The sequence below is a fragment of the Phyllobates terribilis genome, unplaced genomic scaffold (assembly GCF_046119375.1).
Source record: "Phyllobates terribilis strain yellow unplaced genomic scaffold, ASM4611937v1 Scaffold_3__8_contigs__length_932513732, whole genome shotgun sequence".
Lineage (NCBI taxonomy): Eukaryota > Metazoa > Chordata > Amphibia > Anura > Dendrobatidae > Phyllobates > Phyllobates terribilis.
In genome coordinates, this window is record NW_027362763.1 from 477,686,830 (window position 1) to 477,712,396 (window position 25,567).

Sequence of the window (25,567 nt, forward strand, 5' to 3'; positions counted from 1 at the left end):
TTCCCAAACACTATGTGAAAGCACCTTTATATGTAGTGGAAAAATGGCACAGAATTCATAGCATGCTATGTTTTATACACACACACTGTAACCAAGACCTCTGCAAAAATAGTAACATGTATAACTCATTGGCGCCTTATGTTGCACATTTACAATGCTGGCGCTGTACAGTTAGTGGAAAGCACCATGAATTTGGGGTACAGAGATATATAATTGGTAACACACAGCTGTAATAATTCATATTACAAAATGCATAATTTATTCCACATGGTGAACACCTTCATAAATAGAAATAGGTAGAAAAGCATTTTTTGATCATTCCCCACAAAAACAAAATTAAAGAAGCACTGCCATCAAAGATTTTATCCTCTTAATATATTGCAGTCATATTATATAGCACTGAGTACTCACAATTGCTCATTTTGACTTTCTACCTAGTTAATTCTTCTGTTTTCCCCTAGGTCTATGACATCACATGATTAAAAACTGACTAGCTGAATCCTTCTAAGCTCTATGTAGAAACAGCAAGTCAATTTTCTTTGCACAAGCCATGAGTCACTGCAAAAGTCCCTGGCAGGGGGAGGAGCAGCTGGGTGAGGAGGTGAAGAGGGGAATGATAAATGTAGGAACAAGAGACTTCCTGTTTCTACACAGAGCACAGAAAAGAGAAGAATTAACTGGGTAGAAAAACAAAATGAGCAATTATAAGTACACAGTGCTGTATAATATGATGATTGCAATATATTAAGAAGATAAAAACTTTGATGGGAGTTCTTCTTTAATATATTGCAATCATATTATATAGCACTGTGTACTTACAATTGCTCATTTTGTCTTTCTACCTAGTTAATTCTTCTGTTTCCATTAGGTCTATGATATCACGTGATTAAAAACTGACTCGCTGAATCCTTCTAAGCTCTATGTAGAAACAGGAGGTCTCTTTATCCTGTACCAGTCAAGAGTCACTGCAAGAGTCCTTGGCAGGGCGAGGAGCAGCTGGATCAGGAGATGAAAAGGGGAATGATTTTTCCAGAGAAAAGAGACTTCCTGTTTCTACACAGAGCAAAGAAAAGAGAAGAATTGACTGGGTAGACGGGCACAATGAGCAATTGTAAGAACACAGTGCTATATAATATGATAATTGCAATCTCTTAAGAAGATAAAAACTTTGATGGGAGAGCTTCTTTGTTAAAGGATTACCAAGAAGGTTTATGATACCCAAAATGGAACATATAAAAGTTACAGATTGTGAACAAAAAATAAATAATCCTTTAACACAGCTCCATAAATAGATAGATAAAACAGCTATGGCATACAGAATTCCACAAAATTAATACAACTTTTTAAATACATTATGCTACAAATTGTGCAGTTAAAAAAAACAACTTATCTCTCTCAAAAAATATATATCACAAGCCCTCATATGCCATAACAATGTAAACTAATTTATGGCTCTTGGAGCCCAAAATAGTCACTTACTTAAAGAGTAACTAAAATTTAAATATGGATTCTTAAATGTGCTTGCTAATCAGTTCTGATATCCCCACCGATCTCTCAATAATCCCCTGAACAACGCAAAGCACAGCAGACACGGGTATACAGCTCCAATCTCATCGTACACACCAGAGTGGAGTACATTCCTGTCTTCTGGGCTTCGCGCTATTCAGGGGTTTACTGCCTATCAGCAGGCAATTAAAGTGCCTGCCAAATTTGAATAAAAAATTATCAAAGTTTAGATATTTTTAGGTGATTAAAAGGCCCTGTCTACACCTGAGTTTGCTACAATTGTATTCAAAATATCAATACATCAAATCTCTCCCCTGTCCAGATACATTGCTACAATGTAGTGCAAATAAAACAGCCTGGAGTTCATACTGATTTGTTTTGGACCAGGCTGATCTAATATATATGGACTACAGAAAAATATGTGTAAGGGATTGTTCACACATTGCATTTTTACCACAAAAAAACCTGCAGTGTTTTACAGTACTCGCAAGACCAATGAGAGTTGCTTGCGTATTTCCAGCAGTGGTCCATTTTTTAAAATTTGCAGCATTTCAGTTTTTTTCAGTGTTCTTAACCCATTCAAATGAATACGAAAAAAATGAGCATATTTTACGCAGCTTTTTTCCTGACAAGACTCTTTTTTGGTGCAGAAAAATTGGCTGCAAATATGACGCGCCCCCTGGGCCAGTGTTGTTGGGGATACCCGGAGCCGGATCAGATGGGGGTTGTAGTCTCCGAGTGGCTGTGACCCGGTCCGTGCCCAGGGTGTCAAGCTCAGTGTGTGGCAGTCCTTACTGATGTTACTAAAGTTCTTTATGTCGACTACGCCACCCGTTGAATTGCGGTCACTTCGGCCGCCGCTGCAGCAGGGTCCGCTGAGGCTGATGGTGTTTGTGCAGCTTAGGTAGTATAACCCCCAACGGGAGGGGTATAGCCTCAGGGGGTCAGGTGCAGAGGATGGTGGTTGTGGAGGTGCAGGGAAGATGGTAATGAGAGTCAGAGTCGGGTTGTGCAGTTCAGGGTTCTTTACTTACTGCTGTTCTTGTACCGGTCACTCCGGCCTTGAGTGACCACCCGAGCCGCGCTGCGTCCACCAGGTCCTGGACTCGGCCAACCCCCAAGTAGTTCTGGAGCGTGATTCTGAGCTCCCTTTCTGTCCTGTCCTCGTCTCTGGCCTTCCCCACCAGGGATCCACCTATGTCCGGCTCCCTCGGGCCTCTTGTTGGCGAACCCTTGTCTCTGGGTTCCCTGACCCTATGCGTGGTCTGCCTTCCGGGTGGATATAGTGGGTGGCCGTGGCAGATTCTGCCCACGGCCTCCGGTTCATGGCTAAGGTGTGCTGTAGCCTCTGCCAGCTTGGGATCCGGTACCCTGTTGCCAACTCTTCACCCTTTGATTTAATTTGGGCTCTCAGAGTTCCTTCTTTCTCCCCCTCTGGGTCTTTCAAACTCCTCTCTCACTCTTGGCTCTGGGGCTGCTCTGCTCCTCTGCTCTCTTCCACTCCTCTGCAAAGACTTACTGACTGACTGACTTCTCACAGACTGACCCTGATCTAAGATGGTTCCCACCTTATATACTCCCTCTATGTGTGAGCTCAGGTGACCAGCACCCAATGAGCTCCTAACTTTACCCAGGCTGCTCCCCCTATCTGCCCCTACACTACTGGGATGTACCACCCCCCCTCCCACTCCAGCCAAGGACAGACTCGGTCGTACCTGCACATTATTAAGTGGGAGTACCATTGGTCTGTCCTCCGGAAATGGGATGTGTGTAGTGCATGCAGCTAACTGAGCTCAGTTCCACACTCCATCCTTACCCGGGAGTGGAATATCACACCTCTGGCTGAGGTGCAATACCCCTGTAGCAGCCGAATCCTCAGGGTGCTACAAATACTCAATGTGTGCCCATACCCTAATTGGGTTAACAACAGCTCAGTGACAGAAGGTCGTTCTAAATCGATCACGCTTGGATTGTGTTACAGTTAACAGTGGGGTATCACAGGGGTCAGTATTAGACCATCTTCTATTTATCACACTCATTAATGACCTCGTAGAGTTCATACAGAGTAGAATTTCATTATTTGCCGATGAACGCAATGTACTTTTGACTGCCTTCAACCTTAAGGATTTACAAATATACAGTGCCTTGAAAAAGTATTCATACCCCATCAACTTTTCCACATTTTATTCCTGTTACACCCACAAACATAAATGTATTTTATTGGGATGTTATGTAATATACCAACACAAAGTAGCAGATATTTGTGAAGTGTAAAGGAAATAATGCATGCTTTTCTAAATATTTAAAAAATATAAATCTGAAAATTGTGATGTGCATTTGTATTCAGCCACCCTAAGTCAATACTTTGTAGGACTACTTTTTTCTGCAATCACTGTTGCAAGTCTTTTGAGATATGTCTCTACCAGCTTTGCACATCTAGAGGTGGAAATGTTTTACTATTCTTCTTTGCAGACCAGCTCTAGCTCAATGAGATTGGATGGAGAGCGTGTGTGAACCGCAATTTTCATGTCTTACCTCATGTCTGATTGGGATTTAGATCTGGTCTGTGACATTCAAACACACGAACATGCTTTGATCTAAACCATTCCATTGTAGATCTGGCAGTATATTTAGGGTCGTTGTCCTGCTGAAAGGTGAACCTACGCTCCAGTCCTAAGCCTTTTGCAGCTTCTTTTCCTCAAGGAATGCCCTGTATTTAGCTCCATCCATCTTCCCTGTCACTGAGGAAGAAAGCATTCCAACAGAATGATTCTGCCACCACCATGCTTGACAGTGGGATGGTGTTATCAAGGTGATGTGTAGGGTTCCTTTTCCGCCACATATAGCATATTGCATTTAGCCCAAAACATTCTACTTTGTTCTCATCTGACCAGAGCACCTTCTTCCACATGCTAGCTGTGTTTTCAAAAAATGCTTTCTTCTTGCCACCCTTCCATAAAAAACAGATTTGTTGAGTATATGACTAATTGTTGTCCTGTGGACAGATTCTTCCATGTGAGCTGTGGATCTCTGTAGCTCCTCCAATGATCATGGGCCTCTTGACTACTTCTCCAATTAGTGTTTTCCTTGCTTGGTATGTCAGTGTAGGTGGAAGGCCATGTCTTGTTAGGTTTGCAGCTGTGCCATACTCCTTTCATTTTTGGATGATGGATTGAACAGTGCTTCATAAGCTGTTCAGAGCTTGGGCTATTTTTATTTTTTTAACCTAACTGTTTACTCTTCTCCACAACTTCATCCTGACCTGTCTGGTGCGTTCCTTGGTTTTCATAATGCTATTTGATCCCTAATGTTCTCAAACAAACCTCTGAGGCCTTCACAGAGCAGCTGTAGTTATACTGAGAATAAGTTACACACAGGTGACTCGATTTACTATTTATGTGACTTCTGGAGGCAATTGGTCACTCGGGATTTTATTTAAGGGTATCAGACTACAGTTGGCTGAAGACAAATGCATTTCACAATTTGATCCCATTGCATTACAACTATTATTCCCAATGCCACAATTTTCGGGAGCATGGCTATACATTTTATATGTAGAAGTATTTATGTGCCCAAAAGTTACAGTGTAAGTGGATAAGTAGCTGCAATGCAAAAGGATTAGCAATATGTAGACAGGCTATCTACAAGTATACTATATTTATTTACAATTGATTCTTGGCATTGAGATAAACTTTTAGTAATTGAGATTGGCTGCAGACAAAGTGACACAATTACAACAGAGAGCCTAATGTATCTTTGCAATTTTGCTTAGAATAGCTTTTGTATTTTTCCTGTAGAGACAAGGTCCTTATGACAACACAGAGGAAAAGGATAGGATGACTTACATCTCTGCATTTGTTTACTGTACTCCGACATGTTGTCTGGTCTTATAGATCGTAGAAATTTAATGTATTCATCGCTGTGATACTTTGTCATCTCTTCAGCAGTTGCCTTGTGAGGGCGCTAAGGGAGAGAACAGGATAAAATAAGCCACAAAAGCAAGAAGAGTACGTACATTCATGTGTCATTACAGGGTGGTGTGCATGCAAATATTCTACAGAAAAAAAGGGAAGCTTCCAACCATGCTAAATACTTTGTACCTTTCTTTCCCAAGTCGGTAGGAATCGGGGAAAGCCCATGTATCCGATTATAAAGTACTGATCTAAAGGCAACAACACAGAATATTTTCATACACTCACATATATTTCCATCTTTCTGTACAGTCCATAGTTCAGAAGCAAATTGTGAGTCATTCGTATTCGATGAGGCTTCATTGGGTGGCCTTGTCCATAGTAGTAATTACCAATGTCGCCTAAAGAAAAAAAAAAAGTGTAACATTTTTGTCTTGGAATTATCTAATACATAGCTCATTCACCAACTACATCCATGCCAATATATCACATGGGACATGTCCATGCATAGATAGCCCCCAATGCATGATTTCTCAATATAAACTGAAGCCACCACTTCTAACTCCTCTTATACAGCAGTCCAGCAATCTGTATATAAGCTCCCACCTCACCCTGCATATCCAAAAAATACATTTTATAACTCTCTTGCACTGCATGCCAGTTTGCATGGTCAGTCCAATGGGCATTACAAGTCTTTGTCTGCTGCCTCCTCCTGCCTTGATGGATGTGGATGACGAGGCATGAGAGCTGTAAATCTCATGCCAGCGTGGTTGAAGCACAGACCTCAGTAGGCACTCTTTGATGTGCTACTAACAGGGTATGCGCAATACAGGGATTCGCCCTGTCCTCAGTAAGGCAAAGCAAATTTGGCTTCAAATTGCTGCTACTAGCCCCATCCAAGTCAAAATAACCCCCCTGTAAAACAGACACATATTTCCTTTATTTTCTTACAGATATCGCCCAAAGAATGAAAAAATAACAACAAAAAACAAAACAAAACATGAAAATGTGCATGGTCAGGAAAAGGAATAGATGGTCTGGCCTTGAACTGATGTCTTAGACATTTAGGCTGTGTGCCCACTATGCGTTTTTCAAGCATTTTTTCCACTGAATTTCCGCAGCGAAAACGCTTAAAAAGCGCTTGGTAATACGTGCCCCACGGTCCCCAATGATAATCCGCATGTGCTGAGCACATGCTGCGGAAATTTCCGCTGCGGATTACCATTGCGGAAAAATACGCAGCATGTCAATTAATTTTGCGGAAATGCAGCATAATCGCCGCCATTGACTTGCATTGGACCGCGTGACATCCGCATCACTGCATCTGCACATGCGGATATCACACGATTCAATGTGCGGATGGTACCCAAGTCTGGAGGAGAGAAGACTCTCATCCAGACCTGGGTACCATGGTACCTGTAAAAAGAATTTAAAATAAAAAATAAAGATTATACTTACCTTCCGATGTCCTCCCGGTGTTTTCTCTGCTCCGTCTGGTCTGCTGTATGGGTCGCGGTGTTGTGAAGGACCTGCCATGAAGTCAGTGAGTCATGTGACCTGTCACATGACTCAATGACGTCACCGCAGGTCCTTCACACCACCGCGAGCTGCCCAAGACACCAGACGGAGCAGAGAAAACACAGGGAGGACATCGGAAGGTGAGTATAATCTTTTTTTTTATTATTTTTTTACGATTCTTATTCTTTTTTTTTAACTAACTTGGTCACACTACTATAAATCCATGCCGATTGCATGGATTTATATAGTGTGACCAAGTTGTCAAGCATTTTCCAAGTGATACTAAAATCACTTGGAAAAGCGCTTGATAACCCGCATGCAGAAATGACAAATGCTTCTACTTGGCGGGAAAAACGCATGTAAAATCCACATGCGTTTTTCCTGCCAGGGAGAAGCGGAAAAAATATGCACCACATAGCCTTATAGCAAGTACCCCAAAACTACAGAGGAGAGTAGGTCTTGCAAGAATGCCATTTTCTCCTTTGTGGAAGTAGTAAAGTACTCAGCTCTTTCTATGTCCTCCTGATGGGACTTTTAGATATTTCAGACTCTCACCCATGTTCTAGGCCGTTATGGTATAGCTTGTGGAAATGTGATAAATGTCCCAAATGGAGATAGCTACCAAAATTTACTGCAGAACTTGGACTGGATAAGATTTTGCAACTCGAGCTGGATATATTCAATTAAACGAAGAGGAGTAGTTATAAATAATCTAAAATTATAGTGCGAGTGATATGCAAGTGTACGTCAGACTCCATTTGGATGGTAAACAGTGTAAACAAAGCTCAAGAGCTTGCTATCTAAAATGATAGTTACACACTGTACTGCATAAAAATGTCTTACCACCAACAAGTAACTGCCAACAGCAACGATGTCACAGGAAAAAAGAATACAAAACTTACACCACCTCAATGCACAACACCGATTTCATTCATCAAACTCAAATGATCCTTTGTGCAAAATCCTCCCCTCCTGCATGGAAAGACGACACACCAGTAGTACATCTCCTAGCGGGATACTGCAGATTTGATGTGGATGCCTTGACTGATGTGAAACCACAGTCGTGCGATCATAACATTTAAAAAGAAAGTAAAAGTGAGCAATTCTCATTTCCCTTCCATTTTTCCCATCCTACCCTTGCACATGCAATGGTTACTTACAAGCAATATTCTAGGGGGTGTAACTTATTTAATCTCACTTACAACCATACTACTGAACCTTTCCTTAAGGGCAGCTGTGTCAGTCTGACCATCAGTATAGTCACTGATTTCCTGTTAATTACAGACTAACATCATTGGCTATCAAGTCCTTCCAGAGAGCTCACAGTCCAACTCTTCCTAATCGAACTCCACCCTATTCTTGTTATGTCCTCCATGCAGCTGAAGACAGAATTGATGCTTTATATAAAGAGCACTGGTATAGTAGGAGTATCCACACAATGACTAGCTGCAGTTATTAAGATGGTCTATATTATGTGTAAAGGCTGTTTGCAGAATCTCCTGTGCTTGTAAGAGTAGGCATGAAGAAACCCATCACAAGCAGAAGGCAGAGGAACCAGGCCAAAGGTGTTGTACTGTTCACATCTTTTATTAAGCACTCTGAGTAAATATCCACTGAGCAGGGAGAAAAACTGAACACTTAAAATGTAAGAAAATATTGCTGCAAATAAAATCTGCCCAACAGTAACAAAGAATTTTAGCACATTCTTCTTTACAAATGGGTTTCTGTCTCACAAGATTTCTGGAATGTCTTCCCTGCACAGGCAAGGAAAGGACTGTGGCATGGCCATTACAAAACACAAATCATCTTTTCCAACTCTTCTGTAGTTGATTTACCTGTGTGTTTTGGGGTAATTTGTCTTGTTACATCACCCAACATGTTTTCAGCTTAACCTTTTAACTTTTTCATTTTTGCGCTTTCATTTTTTTCCCTCCCATTCTTCCAAGAGCAATAAATTTGTATTTTTTTCTGTCAACAGCCATTCATTTTACCATATAACAAACTGGAAATCAGGTGGGGGGGGGTGGGGGGAATCCAAGTGGGATGAAATGGTTAAAAATACAATTCTGACAGTTTTTTGGGTTTTGCTTTTACGTTTTTTATTGTGCAGCAAAAATGAAAGGAAAATGTGATTCTCCAGGACAGTAGTTTTAGGACAATACTAACTTTGCAAGGATTTTTTTCTTTTATTTAAGGGGGGTCTTCTAGTCTAGCAGATTGGAAAAAAAAAAAAAAAAACATTTTTTTTCATATTTTTCATGTAATTTAGTGGGAAGAACACATCTGCAAAACGACTTAGCTCGATAAGCAATATTAAGTTATAGGACCGCTCAGCGCACCATGGAGATTTCTGTCAGCCTTATGTGCGCGTATGCCTTCTTAGCTTTTGTATGAACTTGCCCAATAGAACGTTGTTTTTTTGGGGGGGCATTTAAAATAACAGTGCTTAGTATTATAACTCTTCGTCATCACTTCACACTGATCAGAGATCTAATAGGTGAAACAATATATATATATATATATATATATATATATATATATATAGCAGAAAATGTGTGTCCCGAAGCATCTCAAATCTCCGTTATGAAAGCTGCCTCAGTCAGACTGTTCTAGTTGTCCATTGCAACCAATCAGAGCTCAGCTTTCACTTTACCTCAGCAGCTTCAATGCTGAAACCTATAGGTGGCTATAGGCGATCTATGTTGAGCGTCGAGGCGAGTGGACGCTAACAAAGTTATTTGTGAATTTTAGAAGTTTAAAAAAATTTGTGGAAATGGATAAAAAAGGGTCGAGCCTGTGCATATTGTTCTAAAAAACTGAAATTTTAAAGTAACCAACAAATGCGTGAACAGGATTCAGTTTGCGAGCACGTCGGCAAAAAAACTTAAAAACTTTGAAAAATATTAAGCTGCTCGTTTCAAGATAATTTTGTTACTGAATTCTGAATTTTCTCATAGTGTTTTCGACAATTGCATCACTAGTAATTTGCAAAACTTGCAAAAAGAATGGAAAATTCTCTCAGGCGACACATCGAGGTGTAGGATTTCAAATTAAGGTCAAGTGCTGCTGTAACCAGGGCTGTGGAGTCGGAGCCCATTTCGGTGGAGTCTGTATAAAATGGACTCCTAAAATATACAATAAATTGGGTACAGTAGTTCAATGCAGTTTGTGGGGAATATTTTTTCATAAGAATTTGGGAAAGTTATGAAATGTCCTATAAATGTCTGTCCTATTCCTGATCTAAGGGTCTAGACTTTTAGCTGAGATTAATCTGTGCTACAGTAAATTTATCACTTAAACATGAGCCCTGTATGAGGGAGTTGGAGTCGTGGCGATGTTTTGTAACGATATTTTACGTCGATTACTCGCCAATTATTGACAAGGCATTTGAAATCAACCGTCGCATTGTGTTTATTTTTCGACTTTTAAGTGTTGGACAAGAAAGCCTTTTGCGCCTTGATGGACATGCGTCGTGGCATGGCTATAAACACTTATTAGGGTAAGTTTGCCTTGAAAACATATATAGCAGCATCTGCAGTGTACAATTGCATTTTAACGCAAGCAGTTGAAGAAAAAAAAAAGAGGATTCTCATCTTTAGGCTACGTCTACACATTCAGTATCTGGTCAGTATTTGACCTCAGTATTTGTAAGATAAAACCAGGAGTGGGTGATAAATACAGAAGTGGTGACGTGTTTCTATTATACTTTTCCTCTGATTGTTCCACTCCTGATTTTGGCTTACAAATACTGACCATGGCCTTATTTGGTGTGTCTACTCGAATGAAAAATTTTCGAAAAAAGTAGCCGATGCAGTGGTTAAAGTAGGTTGCATCAAGAGCGTAGGGTGTGGAACAAACAAAAAAAAAAAAAAAAGGACGACAATACTGAAAAATACAATGAATGGTATGAAACACACAAAGGAATGTGCTCCATAAATCACGAAGGCAGTGCGGTGATCGATGCTATCACCAAAATGTTTTTGAGATCACAGGAGAAGCACAGAGTTCTTTACGAAAAGTACTGTATATTGGACACATGGAGATCAAAATGTTTGGTGGAATTTTAAATACGAAACCGTATCAAGATGAAGTCTTAGGCTCTGTTCCCACATGTGTTTTTTCCAGTCAGAAATCTGCAGCAAAACTGATCTCTGGCAGGAAAACCGCTTTGTCAAATCTGCAGGTTTTGCTTCCTTATTTCTCTATTTATGCATGTACATAAAGTTCTGTGAAAAAAAGAACCCCATTCTGTTTTGCCATCAAAAACACTGAAATAATTGGTGCGTTTTTTTTCACCACCCATTACTTCCTATTAACACTAAATGCTCTATTTTCCAAGAACACAACCAAGGCACAAAATCCGCAGCAAAAAAAAAAAACCCACAAGGTGTGGGAACAGAAAATTCTAGTTTCTTATAGACTTTGATGGTACTGCAAAACGCAGCTGAAACTTTGCATTAAAATCTGCAGCAAAATACACTGAAAAACACAACATGTTGGAACATAGCCTAAAGGGTAACGTTTCCCTTTGTGGAGAGTGACATATCGACTCTGGCATGCCAAGGAAATGAGGCTACACTTGCAACCTCTCATCACAATAAACCACCTCTTACTCCGAAGGCATTGAAGGTAATAAAGCCAATTTAGGAAGAGCTGTCATCGGATGATTTGCTGGAATGTTGTGTTGAAGCAGAAATGCAAAACTACAACAAATCGCTCAACTCACTCATTTGGACTTTTGATCCGAAATATCTTTACTCTAGTGCAAAGATTGTGAACATAGCTATGTTTTTGGCAATAATTATCTTTAACGAGAGATTTATGTCAATTCTTAAAGTAATGGACGTGATGGGGATAAATACTGGACATTAAGCGGAAATGTACGTGCACATTCGGTATAAGGCTCATTTAAGTCGCTCGGAGCGGCGCTCGCCTGACTCCGTTCGAGGAATAGGATCTCACTGCAGAAAAGAACAGCCCTGTAGGAATTTTATGAGCACGAGGAAGGAGCACTCTATGGTCCTGGAATAGCTGATTGATTATAAGTAAATGTGTCTCCGTGTAATCAGCACGATAAACTTTAAAACATTTTTCTCCAATTTTTTTTTTACCAACATCGGAGGCCACGATATCTGTAGAACCAATTGGTCAATTGAGGTGGGCTTGTGCACAGATTTTCAGTAAGTGCTCATGTCCTGTACAAGAATCAAGTCGAAATCTTTTATTTTTTGTAGTTTTGACAGGCCTCTAATTGTGCCAAAAATTGATACTCAATTTTCAGCATGCCATTTTTTTTAAAATTTTCACGATTTTTTTTTTAAAAATTCTGCTACCGGAGACCGCGACAATCATAGTTATTAAGAATCTCTTTGTTTCAGACAAGTATAACAGCCAGAATCGTGGCCACCATTCACCACAGTTTATTTTTCCTTGCCCACTTCACTGCATTTTTACAGTGCTTATTTATACTATTCATGATATATAAATTTGTAAGCATACTTCAAACATGTGTAATTATACTGTAAAAAACCCTAAAGCAAAAATCCTTACACTTTTTCCACCCAAAAAAACAATAAATGCAAAAAATAGCATAAAAATCGGGCATCTAGACTAGAAGACCCCCTTAAACGGTGAAAAAATATTCAGAAGTTTGTCTTAGGCTGCGTGCCCACTATGCGTTTTTCAAGCATTTTTGCCACGGAATTTCTGCAGCGAAAAAGCTTAAAAAACGCTTGGTAATACATGCCCCATGGTCCCCAATGATAATCTGCATGTACTGTGCACATGCTGCGGAAATTTCCGCTGCGGATTATCATTGCGGAAAAATACGCAGCATGTCCATTAATTTTGCGGACACGCAGAGTAATTGCCACCATTGACTTGCATTGAAACGCATATTATCCGTGTCAGCACATTTGCACACACGGATAATATGCGTTTCTATGTGAGGATCGTACCCGGGTTTGGAGAAGAGGAGACTCTCCTCAAGACCTGGGTACCGTAGAACCTGTTAAAAAAAGAATTTAAAATAAAAAATAAAGATTATATTTACCTTCCGATGGCCCCCGGTCTCCTCAGCGATGCGTCTGGTCTGTTGTATGAGTCGCGGTGGTGTGAGGACCTGCCATGACGTCATTTAGTCATGTGACAGGTCACGCGACCGCTGATGTCGGTGGTCGTGTGACTTTGCACATGACTCAATGACGTCATCGCAGGTCCTTTCACACCATGGAGACCGGACGGAGTGGAGAAAACACCGGGGAACATCGGAAGGTAAGTATAATGTTTATTTTTTACCATTTTTATTCTTTTCTTTAACTAACTTGGTCACACTATATATGCCGGTTGCATGGATTTATATAGTGTGACCAAGTTGTCAAGCACTTTCCAAGTGATGCTAAAATCACTTGGAAAAGCGCTTGATAACCCGCATGCAGAAATGCATGCAAAAATTAATGACAAACGCTTCTACCTGGCAAGAAAAAACCCAAGTAAAATCCACATGCATTTTTCCTGCCAGGAAGAAGGGGAAAAAATATGCAGCTTTTCTGCATCGTGGGAACATAGCCTTAAACCAAATTTGTTTTTACGTCACCATTTTTCCCAGAGACCTGTTAAGTTCTTATTTTTCCAATGCTGGAGATATAGGAGGGCTCGTTTTTGGATGCCAAGCTGACGGCTCTACTGATGCCACTTTGGGGTAGATATGTTTTGATCTCTTTTTATTAAATGTCTTTGTTTAGGAAGGTGCAGTGCCTGAAAAACCACAATTCTGGTGGTTCGATTTTTTTTTCTATTTTTGGGGTTTTCCTAAAGGGTAATTAATTTTATATTTTGGTAAATTGGACTTTTACAGACGTGGCAATAGTATATATGGGTATTTTTAAAATCTCTTTTTAATTAAGGAAATGGGGGTGAGATTCAAATTCTAATTTTTTTTTTAACCTGCAATCATTTGACTGCTCGTACCATATACTACAATACCATGGTATTGCAGTATATAGTGAAAATCTATATTTCCTTTCAAATTCAGTTTATGATTGAGCTTCATAAAAGGACAGAAATAGCAGCAATGAGGGCCTTCAGCAGGGTCCAGCCGTCATAGTAACCTGACAGGCGAAATATGCTGTCCAAATCACGGACAACATGAATCACAGCCTGGCTGCACATTTTCTGAATAATCAGGTTCTCCCCATGTACAGTCTCTTACAGCAGCGCTGGGAATCACTGGCTGGTGGCAGTGCCAGACTAGTCAGGTCTCCAACTATGGTCCTCGGTTATATCTACGAAGTATATTTTTTCTTAAACACCGAAGTGTTTCAGATAATATATCTGGCTGCAATCACGCAGCCAGACTGAGATTCATGTTGCCCGCTGTCTGAGCAGCATTAATTACCTGCTCCCTTTAACAGCTATAGGTGTAGCTCAGCTCCAACCGCAGGTGTTAGGCCAGGGACACACCAGCATATACATCAGACGAGTGCTAGCTGATTTTTTATCGGATAGCACTCAGACCAATGTTATTCAAGGGAGCAGTGCTAATAACCACAGTGCTGATCAGTTTGATCAGAGTATCATTAGAATAATCAACCAGATTCTCTAGAATGAGAGAATCTACGGTCGTGTGACCCTGGTCTTCGAGTCAGATGCTGGCTATTTAATTTAGCCAGTATGTGCCCCATTTGGAGCACGCACAGCTCCTGAGCCAGCTCCACAATGGATATCATGGGGCTTTTAAAAGGTTAAGGTCATGGACTACTGCCTATATATTCTCCAGTTATGTTTTGATACACTTTGAATATATTATTCTGTGAACTATAGCAAAGTGTCCAAGCTCCAAGGTAGCCCCAAGCCATGATACGCCCTCCACAATGCTTTACAGTTGGGATAAGGTTTTGGTATGCAGGGTTGTTTTCCTCTAAATAGACTGTGTATTTCTGGTAAAAAGTACCACTTTTGTCTCATCTGTGTGTAGAACACTTAATGCAGCTTTCACTTTGAACCATGGATACCTAAGGTCCTGCAATGCCTGCACATGAGTAAAGTCACATAGCAAATCAGAAGAACTATACTAAATCTCTAATTGGAGATATTTGCTAATATTATTATTATACCTACTACATATTGGAATAGGATCCTGGAGATGGGAATACCCCTTTAACTGTTCACAATAACAGTAATTATGACCAGGGGTGCCCAAACTTATACATGCCAATGTACACAGTAAGGCACACATTGTACACTGTGTGTCTGTCCTGCTGTGCGCAGAGTGTGTGTGTGTCATTCTCCTTACAGGGAGGATGGTTGTCCTGCTCTGCACAGGGGGTGTGTGTCTCCCCTGCTGTGCACATTGCGTGTGCGCGCGTCTGTCCTGTGTGGATGGATGTCTGTAGTGCTCTGTACAGAGTATGTGTGTACGATGTGGGTGTGTGTGTGTACACACACATATCTGTGTCTCCTGTTGTGCACATTGTGTGTGCGCGTGCGTTTGTCTCCTGCTGTGCTGGGTGTGTGTGTATATACGGGGTGGATGTGTGTACAATGTGGATGGATGTCTGTCCTGCTTTGTACAGAGTGTGGGTGGATGTGTATCTGCCTCTTGCTGAGCACGGTGTGTGTATGTCTGCGTCTCCTTATGTGCGTGTGTCTCCTGACGTGCACATTGTGTGTGCTCACGTCTGTTTCTCCTGCCGAGTGTCTGTCTCCTGTTGTACACAGTGTGTGTACATACAGGGTGGTTGGATGTCTATTCTGACCTGTACAGGACGGACACACGGACAGGAACACACACCCCCAGTGCACAGCAGGACACGCACACACACCCCCAGTGCACAGCAGGACACACACACACACACACCGTGCACAGCAGGACACACACACACACCCCCAGTGCACAGCAGGACACACACACACACACACCGTGCACAGCAGGACACACACACCGTGCACAGCAGGACACACACACCGTGCACAGCAGGACACACACACCGTGCACAGCAGGACACACACACCGTGCACAGCAGGACACACACACCGTGCACAGCAGGACACACACACCGTGCACAGCAGGACACACACACACCGTGCACAGCAGGACACACACACACACCGTGCACAGCAGGACACACACACACACCGTGCACAGCAGGACACACACACACCGTGCACAGCAGGACACACACACACCGTGCACAGCAGGACACACACACACCGTGCACAGCAGGACACACACACACACCCCCAGTGCACAGCAGGACACACACACACACACACCGTGCACAGCAGGACACACACACACACCCCCAGTGCACAGCAGGACACACACACCGTGCACAGCAGGACACACACACCGTGCACAGCAGGACACACACACCGTGCACAGCAGGACACACACACCGTGCACAGCAGGACACACACACCGTGCACAGCAGGACACACACACCGTGCACAGCAGGACACACACACCGTGCACAGCAGGACACACACACACCGTGCACAGCAGGACACACACACACCGTGCACAGCAGGACACACACACACACCGTGCACAGCAGGACACACACACACCGTGCACAGCAGGACACACACACACCGTGCACAGCAGGACACACACACACCGTGCACAGCAGGACACACACACACCGTGCACAGCAGGACACACACACACCGTGCACAGCAGGACACACACACACACCGTGCACAGCAGGACACACACACACCGTGCACAGCAGGACACACACACACACACACCGTGCACAGCAGGACACACACACACACCGTGCACAGCAGGACACACACACACACACACACACCGTGCACAGCAGGACACACACACACACCGTGCACAGCAGGACACACACACACACACCGTGCACAGCAGGACACACACACACACACACCGTGCACAGCAGGACACACACACACACACACCGTGCACAGCAGGACACACACACCGTGCACAGCAGGACACCCACACACACACACACACCGTGCACAGCAGGACACCCACACACACCGTGCACAGCAGGACACCCACACACACCGTGCACAGCAGGACACCCACACACACCGTGCACAGCAGGACACCCACACACACCGTGCACAGCAGGACACCCACACACACCGTGCACAGCAGGACACCCACACACACCGTGCACAGCAGGACACCCACACACACCGTGCACAGCAGGACACACACACCCACACACACCGTGCACAGCAGGACACACACACCGTGCACAGCAGGACACACACACCGTGCACAGCAGGACACACACACACACACCGTGCACAGCAGGACACACAGTGCACACACACACACCGTGCACAGCAGGACACACACACAGTGCACACACAGTGCACAGCAGGACACACACACAGTGCACACACAGTGCACAGCAGGACACACACACAGTGCACACACAGTGCACAGCAGGACACACACACAGTGCACACACAGTGCACAGCAGGACACACACACAGTGCACAGCAGGACACACACACAGTGCACACACAGTGCACAGCAGGACACACACACAGTGCACACACAGTGCACAGCAGGACACACACACAGTGCACACACAGTGCACAGCAGGACACACACACAGTGCACAGCAGGACACACACACAGTGCACACACAGTGCACAGCAGGACACACACACAGTGCACACACAGTGCACAGCAGGACACACACACAGTGCACAGCAGGACACACACACAGTGCACACACAGTGCACAGCAGGACACACACACAGTGCACACACAGTGCACAGCAGGACACACACACAGTGCACACACAGTGCACAGCAGGACACACACACAGTGCACACACAGTGCACAGCAGGACACACACACAGTGCACACACAGTGCACAGCAGGACACACACACAGTGCACACACCGTGCACAGCAGGACACACACACAGTGCACACACCGTGCACAGCAGGACACACACACAGTGCACACACCGTGCACAGCAGGACACACACACAGTGCACACACCGTGCACAGCAGGACACACACACAGTGCACACACCGTGCACAGCAGGACACACACACAGTGCACACACAGTGCACAGCAGGACACACACACAGTGCACAGCAGGACACACACACAGTGCACACACAGTGCACAGCAGGACACACACAGTGCACACACAGTGCACAGCAGGACACACACAGTGCACACACAGTGCACAGCAGGACACACACAGTGCACACACAGTGCACAGCAGGACACACACAGTGCACACACCGTGCACAGCAGGACACACACAGTGCACACACCGTGCACAGCAGGACACACACAGTGCACACACCGTGCACAGCAGGACACACACAGTGCACACACCGTGCACAGCAGGACACACACCCCGTGCACAGCAGGACACACACACCGTGCACAGCAGGACACACACACCGTGCACACACCGTGCACAGCAGGACACACACACACACACACCGTGCACAGCAGGACACACACACACACACAGTGCACAGCAGGACACACACACACACCGTGCACAGCAGGACACACACACACACACACCGTGCACAGCAGGACACACACACACACGCACACCGTGCACAGCAGGACACACACACACACGCACACCGTGCACAGCAGGACACACACACACTGCACACCGTGCACAGCAGGACACACACACACTGCACACCGTGCACAGCAGGACACACACACACTGCACACCGTGCACAGCAGGACACACACACACACACACCGTGCACAGCAGGACACACACACCGTGCACAGCAGGACACACACACCGTGCACAGCAGGACACACACACCGTGCACAGCAGGACACACACACCGTGCACAGCAGGACACACACACCGTGCACAGCAGGACACACACACCGTGCACAGCAGGACACACACACCGTGCACAGCAGGACACACACACCGTGCACAGCAGGACACACACACCGTGCACAGCAGGACACACACACCGTGCACAGCAGGACACACACACCGTGCACAGCAGGACACACACACCGTGCACAGCAGGACACACACACCGTGCACAGCAGGACACACACACCGTGCACAGCAGGACACACACACCGTGCACAGCAGGACACACACACCGTGCACAGCAGGACACACACACCGTGCACAGCAGGACACACACACCGTGCACAGCAGGACACACACACCGTGCACAGCAGGACACACACCCCGTGCACAGCAGGACACACACCCCGTGCACAGCAGGACACACACCCCGTGCACAGCAGGACACACACCGTGCACAGCAGGACACACACACAGTGCACACCGTGCACAGCAGGACACACACACCGTGCACAGCAGGACACACACACCGTGCACAGCAGGACACACACACCGTGCACAGCAGGACACACACACCGTGCACAGCAGGACACACACACCGTGCACAGCAGGACACACACCGTGCACAGCAGGACACACACCGTGCACAGCAGGACACACACCGTGCACAGCAGGACACACACCGTGCACAGCAGGACACACACACAGTGCACACCGTGCACAGCAGGACACACACACAGTGCACACCGTGCACAGCAGGACACACACACAGTGCACACCGTGCACAGCAGGACACACACACAGTGCACACCGTGCACAGCAGGACACACACACAGTGCACACCGTGCACAGCAGGACACACACACAGTGCACACCGTGCACAGCAGGACACACACACAGTGCACACCGTGCACAGCAGGACACACACACAGTGCACACCGTGCACAGCAGGACACACACACAGTGCACACCGTGCACAGCAGGACACACACACAGTGCACACCGTGCACAGCAGGACACACACACAGTGCACACCGTGCACAGCAGGACACACACACAGTGCACACCGTGCACAGCAGGACACACACACAGTGCACACCGTGCACAGCAGGACACACACACAGTGCACACCGTGCACAGCAGGACACACACACCGTGCACAGCAGGACACACACACCGTGCACACCGTGCACAGCAGGACACACACACCGTGCACAGCAGGACACACACACCGTGCACAGCAGGACACACACACCGTGCACAGCAGGACACACACACCGTGCACAGCAGGACACACACACCGTGCACAGCAGGACACACACACCGTGCACAGCAGGACACACACACCGTGTACAGCAGGACACACACACCGTGTACAGCAGGACACACACACCGTGTACAGCAGGACACACACACCGTGTACAGCAGGACACACACACCGTGTACAGCAGGACACACACACAGTGTACAGCAGGACACACACACAGTGTACAGCAGGACACACACACAGTGTACAGCAGGACACACACCGTGCACAGCAGGACACACACCGTGCACAGCAGGACACACACCGTGCACAGCAGGACACACACACACACACCGTGCACAGCAGGACACACACACACACACCGTGCACAGCAGGACACACACACACACACCGTGCACAGCAGGACACATACACACACACCGTGCACAGCAGGACACATACACACACACCGTGCACAGCAGGACACATACACACACACCGTGCACAGCAGGACACACAGTGCACACACAGTGCACAGCAGGACACACAGTGCACACACAGTGCACAGCAGGACACACAGTGCACAGCAGGACACACAGTGCACACACAGTGCACAGCAGGACACACAGTGCACACACAGTGCACAGCAGGACACACAGTGCACAGCAGGACACACAGTGCACAGCAGGACACACAGTGCACAGCAGGACACACAGTGCACAGCAGGACACACAGTGCACAGCAGGACACACAGTGCACAGCAGGACACACAGTGCACAGCAGGACACACAGTGCACAGCAGGACACAGTGCACAGCAGGACACAGTGCACAGCAGGACACAGTGCACACACAGTGCACAGCAGGACACACACACACCGTGCACAGCAGGACACACACACACACACACCGTGCACAGCAGGACACACACACACACACACACGCACACCGTGCACAGCAGGGGACACACACAGTGCACACCGTGCACAGCAGGGGACACACACCGTGCACAGCAGGGGACACACACCGTGCACAGCAGGGGACACACACCGTGCACAGCAGGGGACACACACCGTGCACAGCAGGGGACACACACCGTGCACAGCAGGGGACACACACCGTGCACAGCAGGGGACACACACCGTGCACAGCAGGGGACACACACCGTGCACAGCAGGGGACACACACCGTGCACAGCAGGGGACACACACCGTGCACAGCAGGGGACACACACCGTGCACAGCAGGGGACACACACCGTGCACAGCAGGGGACACACACCGTGCACAGCAGGGGACACACACCGTGCACAGCAGGGGACACACACCGTGCACAGCAGGGGACACACACCGTGCACAGCAGGGGACACACACCGTGCACAGCAGGGGACACACACCGTGCACAGCAGGGGACACACACCGTGCACAGCAGGGGACACACACCGTGCACAGCAGGGGACACACACCGTGCACAGCAGGGGACACACACCGTGCACAGCAGGGGACACACACCGTGCACAGCAGGGGACACACACAGTGCACAGCAGGGGACACACACAGTGCACAGCAGGGGACACACACAGTGCACACCGTGCACAGCAGGGGACGCACACAGTGCACACCGTGCACAGCAGGGGACGCACACAGTGCACACCGTGCACAGCAGGGGACGCACACAGTGCACACCGTGCACAGCAGGGGACGCACACCGTGCACAGCAGGACACACACACAGTGCACAGCAGGACACACACACAGTGCACAGCAGGACACACACACAGTGCACAGCAGGACACACACACAGTGCACAGCAGGACACACACACAGTGCACAGCAGGACACACACACAGTGCACAGCAGGACACACACACAGTGCACAGCAGGACACACACACAGTGCACAGCAGGACACACACACAGTGCACAGCAGGACACACACACAGTGCACAGCAGGACACACACACAGTGCACAGCAGGACACACACACCGTGCACAGCAGGACACACACACCGTGCACAGCAGGACACACACACCGTGCACAGCAGGACACACACACCGTGCACAGCAGGACACACACACCGTGCACAGCAGGACACACACACCGTGCACAGCAGGACACACACACCGTGCACAGCAGGACACACACACCGTGCACAGCAGGACACACACACCGTGCACAGCAGGACACACACACCGTGCACAGCAGGACACACACACCGTGCACAGCAGGACACACACACCGTGCACAGCAGGACACACACACCGTGCACAGCAGGACACACACACCGTGCACAGCAGGACACACACACCGTGCACAGCAGGACACACACACCGTGCACAGCAGGACACACACACAGTGCACACCGTGCACAGCAGGACACACACACAGTGCACACCGTGCACAGCAGGACACACACACAGTGCACACCGTGCACAGCAGGACACACACACAGTGCACACCGTGCACAGCAGGACACACAGTGCACACACCGTGCACAGCAGGACACACAGTGCACGCACCGTGCACAGCAGGACACACAGTGCACGCACCGTGCACAGCAGGACACACAGTGCACACACCGTGCACAGCAGGACACACAGTGCACGCACAGTGCACAGCAGGACACACAGTGCACGCACAGTGCACAGCAGGACACACAGTGCACGCACAGTGCACAGCAGGACACACAGTGCACGCACAGTGCACAGCAGGACACACAGTGCACACACAGTGCACAGCAGGACACACAGTGCACACACAGTGCACAGCAGGACACACAGTGCACAGCAGGACACACAGTGCACACACAGTGCACAGCAGGACACGCAGGACACACAGTGGACACACAGTGCACAGCAGGACACACAGTGCACAGCAGGACACACAGTGCACAGCAGGACACACAGTGCACAGCAGGACACACAGTGCACAGCAGGACACACAGTGCACACACAGTGCACAGCAGGACACACAGTGCACACACAGTGCACAGCAGGACACACAGTGCACACACAGTGCACAGCAGGACACACAGTGCACACACAGTGCACAGCAGGACACACAGTGCACACACAGTGCACAGCAGGACACACAGTGCACACACAGTGCACAGCAGGACACACAGTGCACACACAGTGCACAGCAGGACACACAGTGCACACACAGTGCACAGCAGGACACACAGTGCACAGCAGGACACACAGTGCACACACAGTGCACAGCAGGACACACAGTGCACACACAGTGCACAGCAGGACACACAGTGCACAGCAGGACACACAGTGCACAGCAGGACACACAGTGCACAGCAGGACACACAGTGCACAGCAGGACACACAGTGCACACACAGTGCACAGCAGGACACACAGTGCACACACAGTGCACAGCAGGACACACAGTGCACAGCAGGACACACAGTGCACACACAGTGCACAGCAGGACACACAGTGCACAGCAGGACACACAGTGCACACACAGTGCACAGCAGGACACACAGTGCACACACAGTGCACAGCAGGACACACAGTGCACACACAGTGCACAGCAGGACACACAGTGCACACACAGTGCACAGCAGGACACACAGTGCACACACAGTGCACAGCAGGACACACAGTGCACACACAGTGCACAGCAGGACACACAGTGCACACACCGTGCACAGCAGGACACACAGGACACACCGTGCACAGCAGGACACACCGTGCACAGCAGGACACACACACACACACCGTGCACAGCAGGACACACACACACACACCGTGCACAGCAGGACACACACACACACACCGTGCACAGCAGGACACACACACACACACCGTGCACAGCAGGACACACACACACACACCGTGCACAGCAGGACACACACACACACACACCGTGCACAGCAGGACACATACACACACACCGTGCACAGCAGGACACATACACACACACCGTGCACAGCAGGACACATACACACACACCGTGCACAGCAGGACACATACACACACACCGTGCACAGCAGGACACACACACACACACCGTGCACAGCAGGACACACACACACACACCGTGCACAGCAGGACACACACACACACACCGTGCACAGCAGGACACACAGTGCACACCGTGCACAGCAGGACACACAGAGCACACACAGTGCACAGCAGGACACACAGTGCACAGCAGGACACACAGTGCACACACCGTGCACAGCAGGACACACAGTGCACAGCAGGACACACAGTGCACACACAGTGCACAGCAGGACACACAGTGCACAGCAGGACACACACCGTGCACAGCAGGACACACACAGTGCACAGCAGGACACACAGTGCACACACAGTGCACAGCAGGACACACAGTGCACACACAGTGCACAGCAGGACACACAGTGCACAGCAGGACACACAGTGCACACACAGTGCACAGCAGGACACACAGTGCACACACAGTGCACAGCAGGACACACAGTGCACACACAGTGCACAGCAGGACACACAGTGCACACACAGTGCACAGCAGGACACACAGTGCACAGCAGGACACACAGTGCACACACAGTGCACAGCAGGACACACAGTGCACACACAGTGCACAGCAGGACACACAGTGCACACACAGTGCACAGCAGGACACACAGTGCACACACAGTGCACAGCAGGACACACAGTGCACACACAGTGCACAGCAGGACACACAGTGCACAGCAGGACACACAGTGCACAGCAGGACACACAGTGCACAGCAGGACACACAGTGCACAGCAGGACACACAGTGCACAGCAGGACACACAGCAGGACACACAGTGCACAGCAGGACACACAGCAGGACACACAGTGCACACACAGTGCACAGCAGGACACACAGTGCACACACAGTGCACAGCAGGACACACAGTGCACACACAGTGCACAGCAGGACACACAGTGCACACACAGTGCACAGCAGGACACACAGTGCACACACAGTGCACAGCAGGACACACAGTGCACACACAGTGCACAGCAGGACACACAGTGCACACACAGTGCACAGCAGGACACACAGTGCACAGCAGGACACACAGTGCACAGCAGGACACACAGTGCACAGCAGGACACACAGTGCACAGCAGGACACACAGTGCACAGCAGGACACACAGTGCACAGCAGGACACACAGTGCACAGCAGGACACACAGTGCACACACAGTGCACAGCAGGACACACAGTGCACACACAGTGCACAGCAGGACACACAGTGCACACACAGTGCACAGCAGGACACACAGTGCACACACAGTGCACAGCAGGACACATACACACACACCGTGCACAGCAGGACACATACACACACACCGTGCACAGCAGGACACATACACACACACCGTGCACAGCAGGACACATACACACACACCGTGCACAGCAGGACACATACACACACACCGTGCACAGCAGGACACATACACACACACCGTGCACAGCAGGACACATACACACACACCGTGCACAGCAGGACACACAGAGCACACACAGTGCACAGCAGGACACACAGAGCACACACAGTGCACAGCAGGACACACAGAGCACACACAGTGCACAGCAGG

At 47.8% G+C, this 25,567-nt stretch overlaps 1 protein-coding gene across 1 annotated transcript in view; it reads right to left on the reverse strand.

The window, feature by feature from the left end:
• HDAC2 (histone deacetylase 2) overlaps positions 1 to 25,567 on the reverse strand; it is a 77,264-nt gene that overhangs the window by 47,012 nt on the left and 4,685 nt on the right. Inside the window, exons 2-3 of the mRNA XM_073675875.1 lie at positions 5,706 to 5,818; positions 5,352 to 5,469 (exon numbers count right to left, since the gene is read on the reverse strand). Coding sequence (XP_073531976.1) covers positions 5,352 to 5,469; positions 5,706 to 5,818 — 231 coding nt within the window. The remainder of the gene's footprint in view (positions 1 to 5,351; positions 5,470 to 5,705; positions 5,819 to 25,567) is intronic.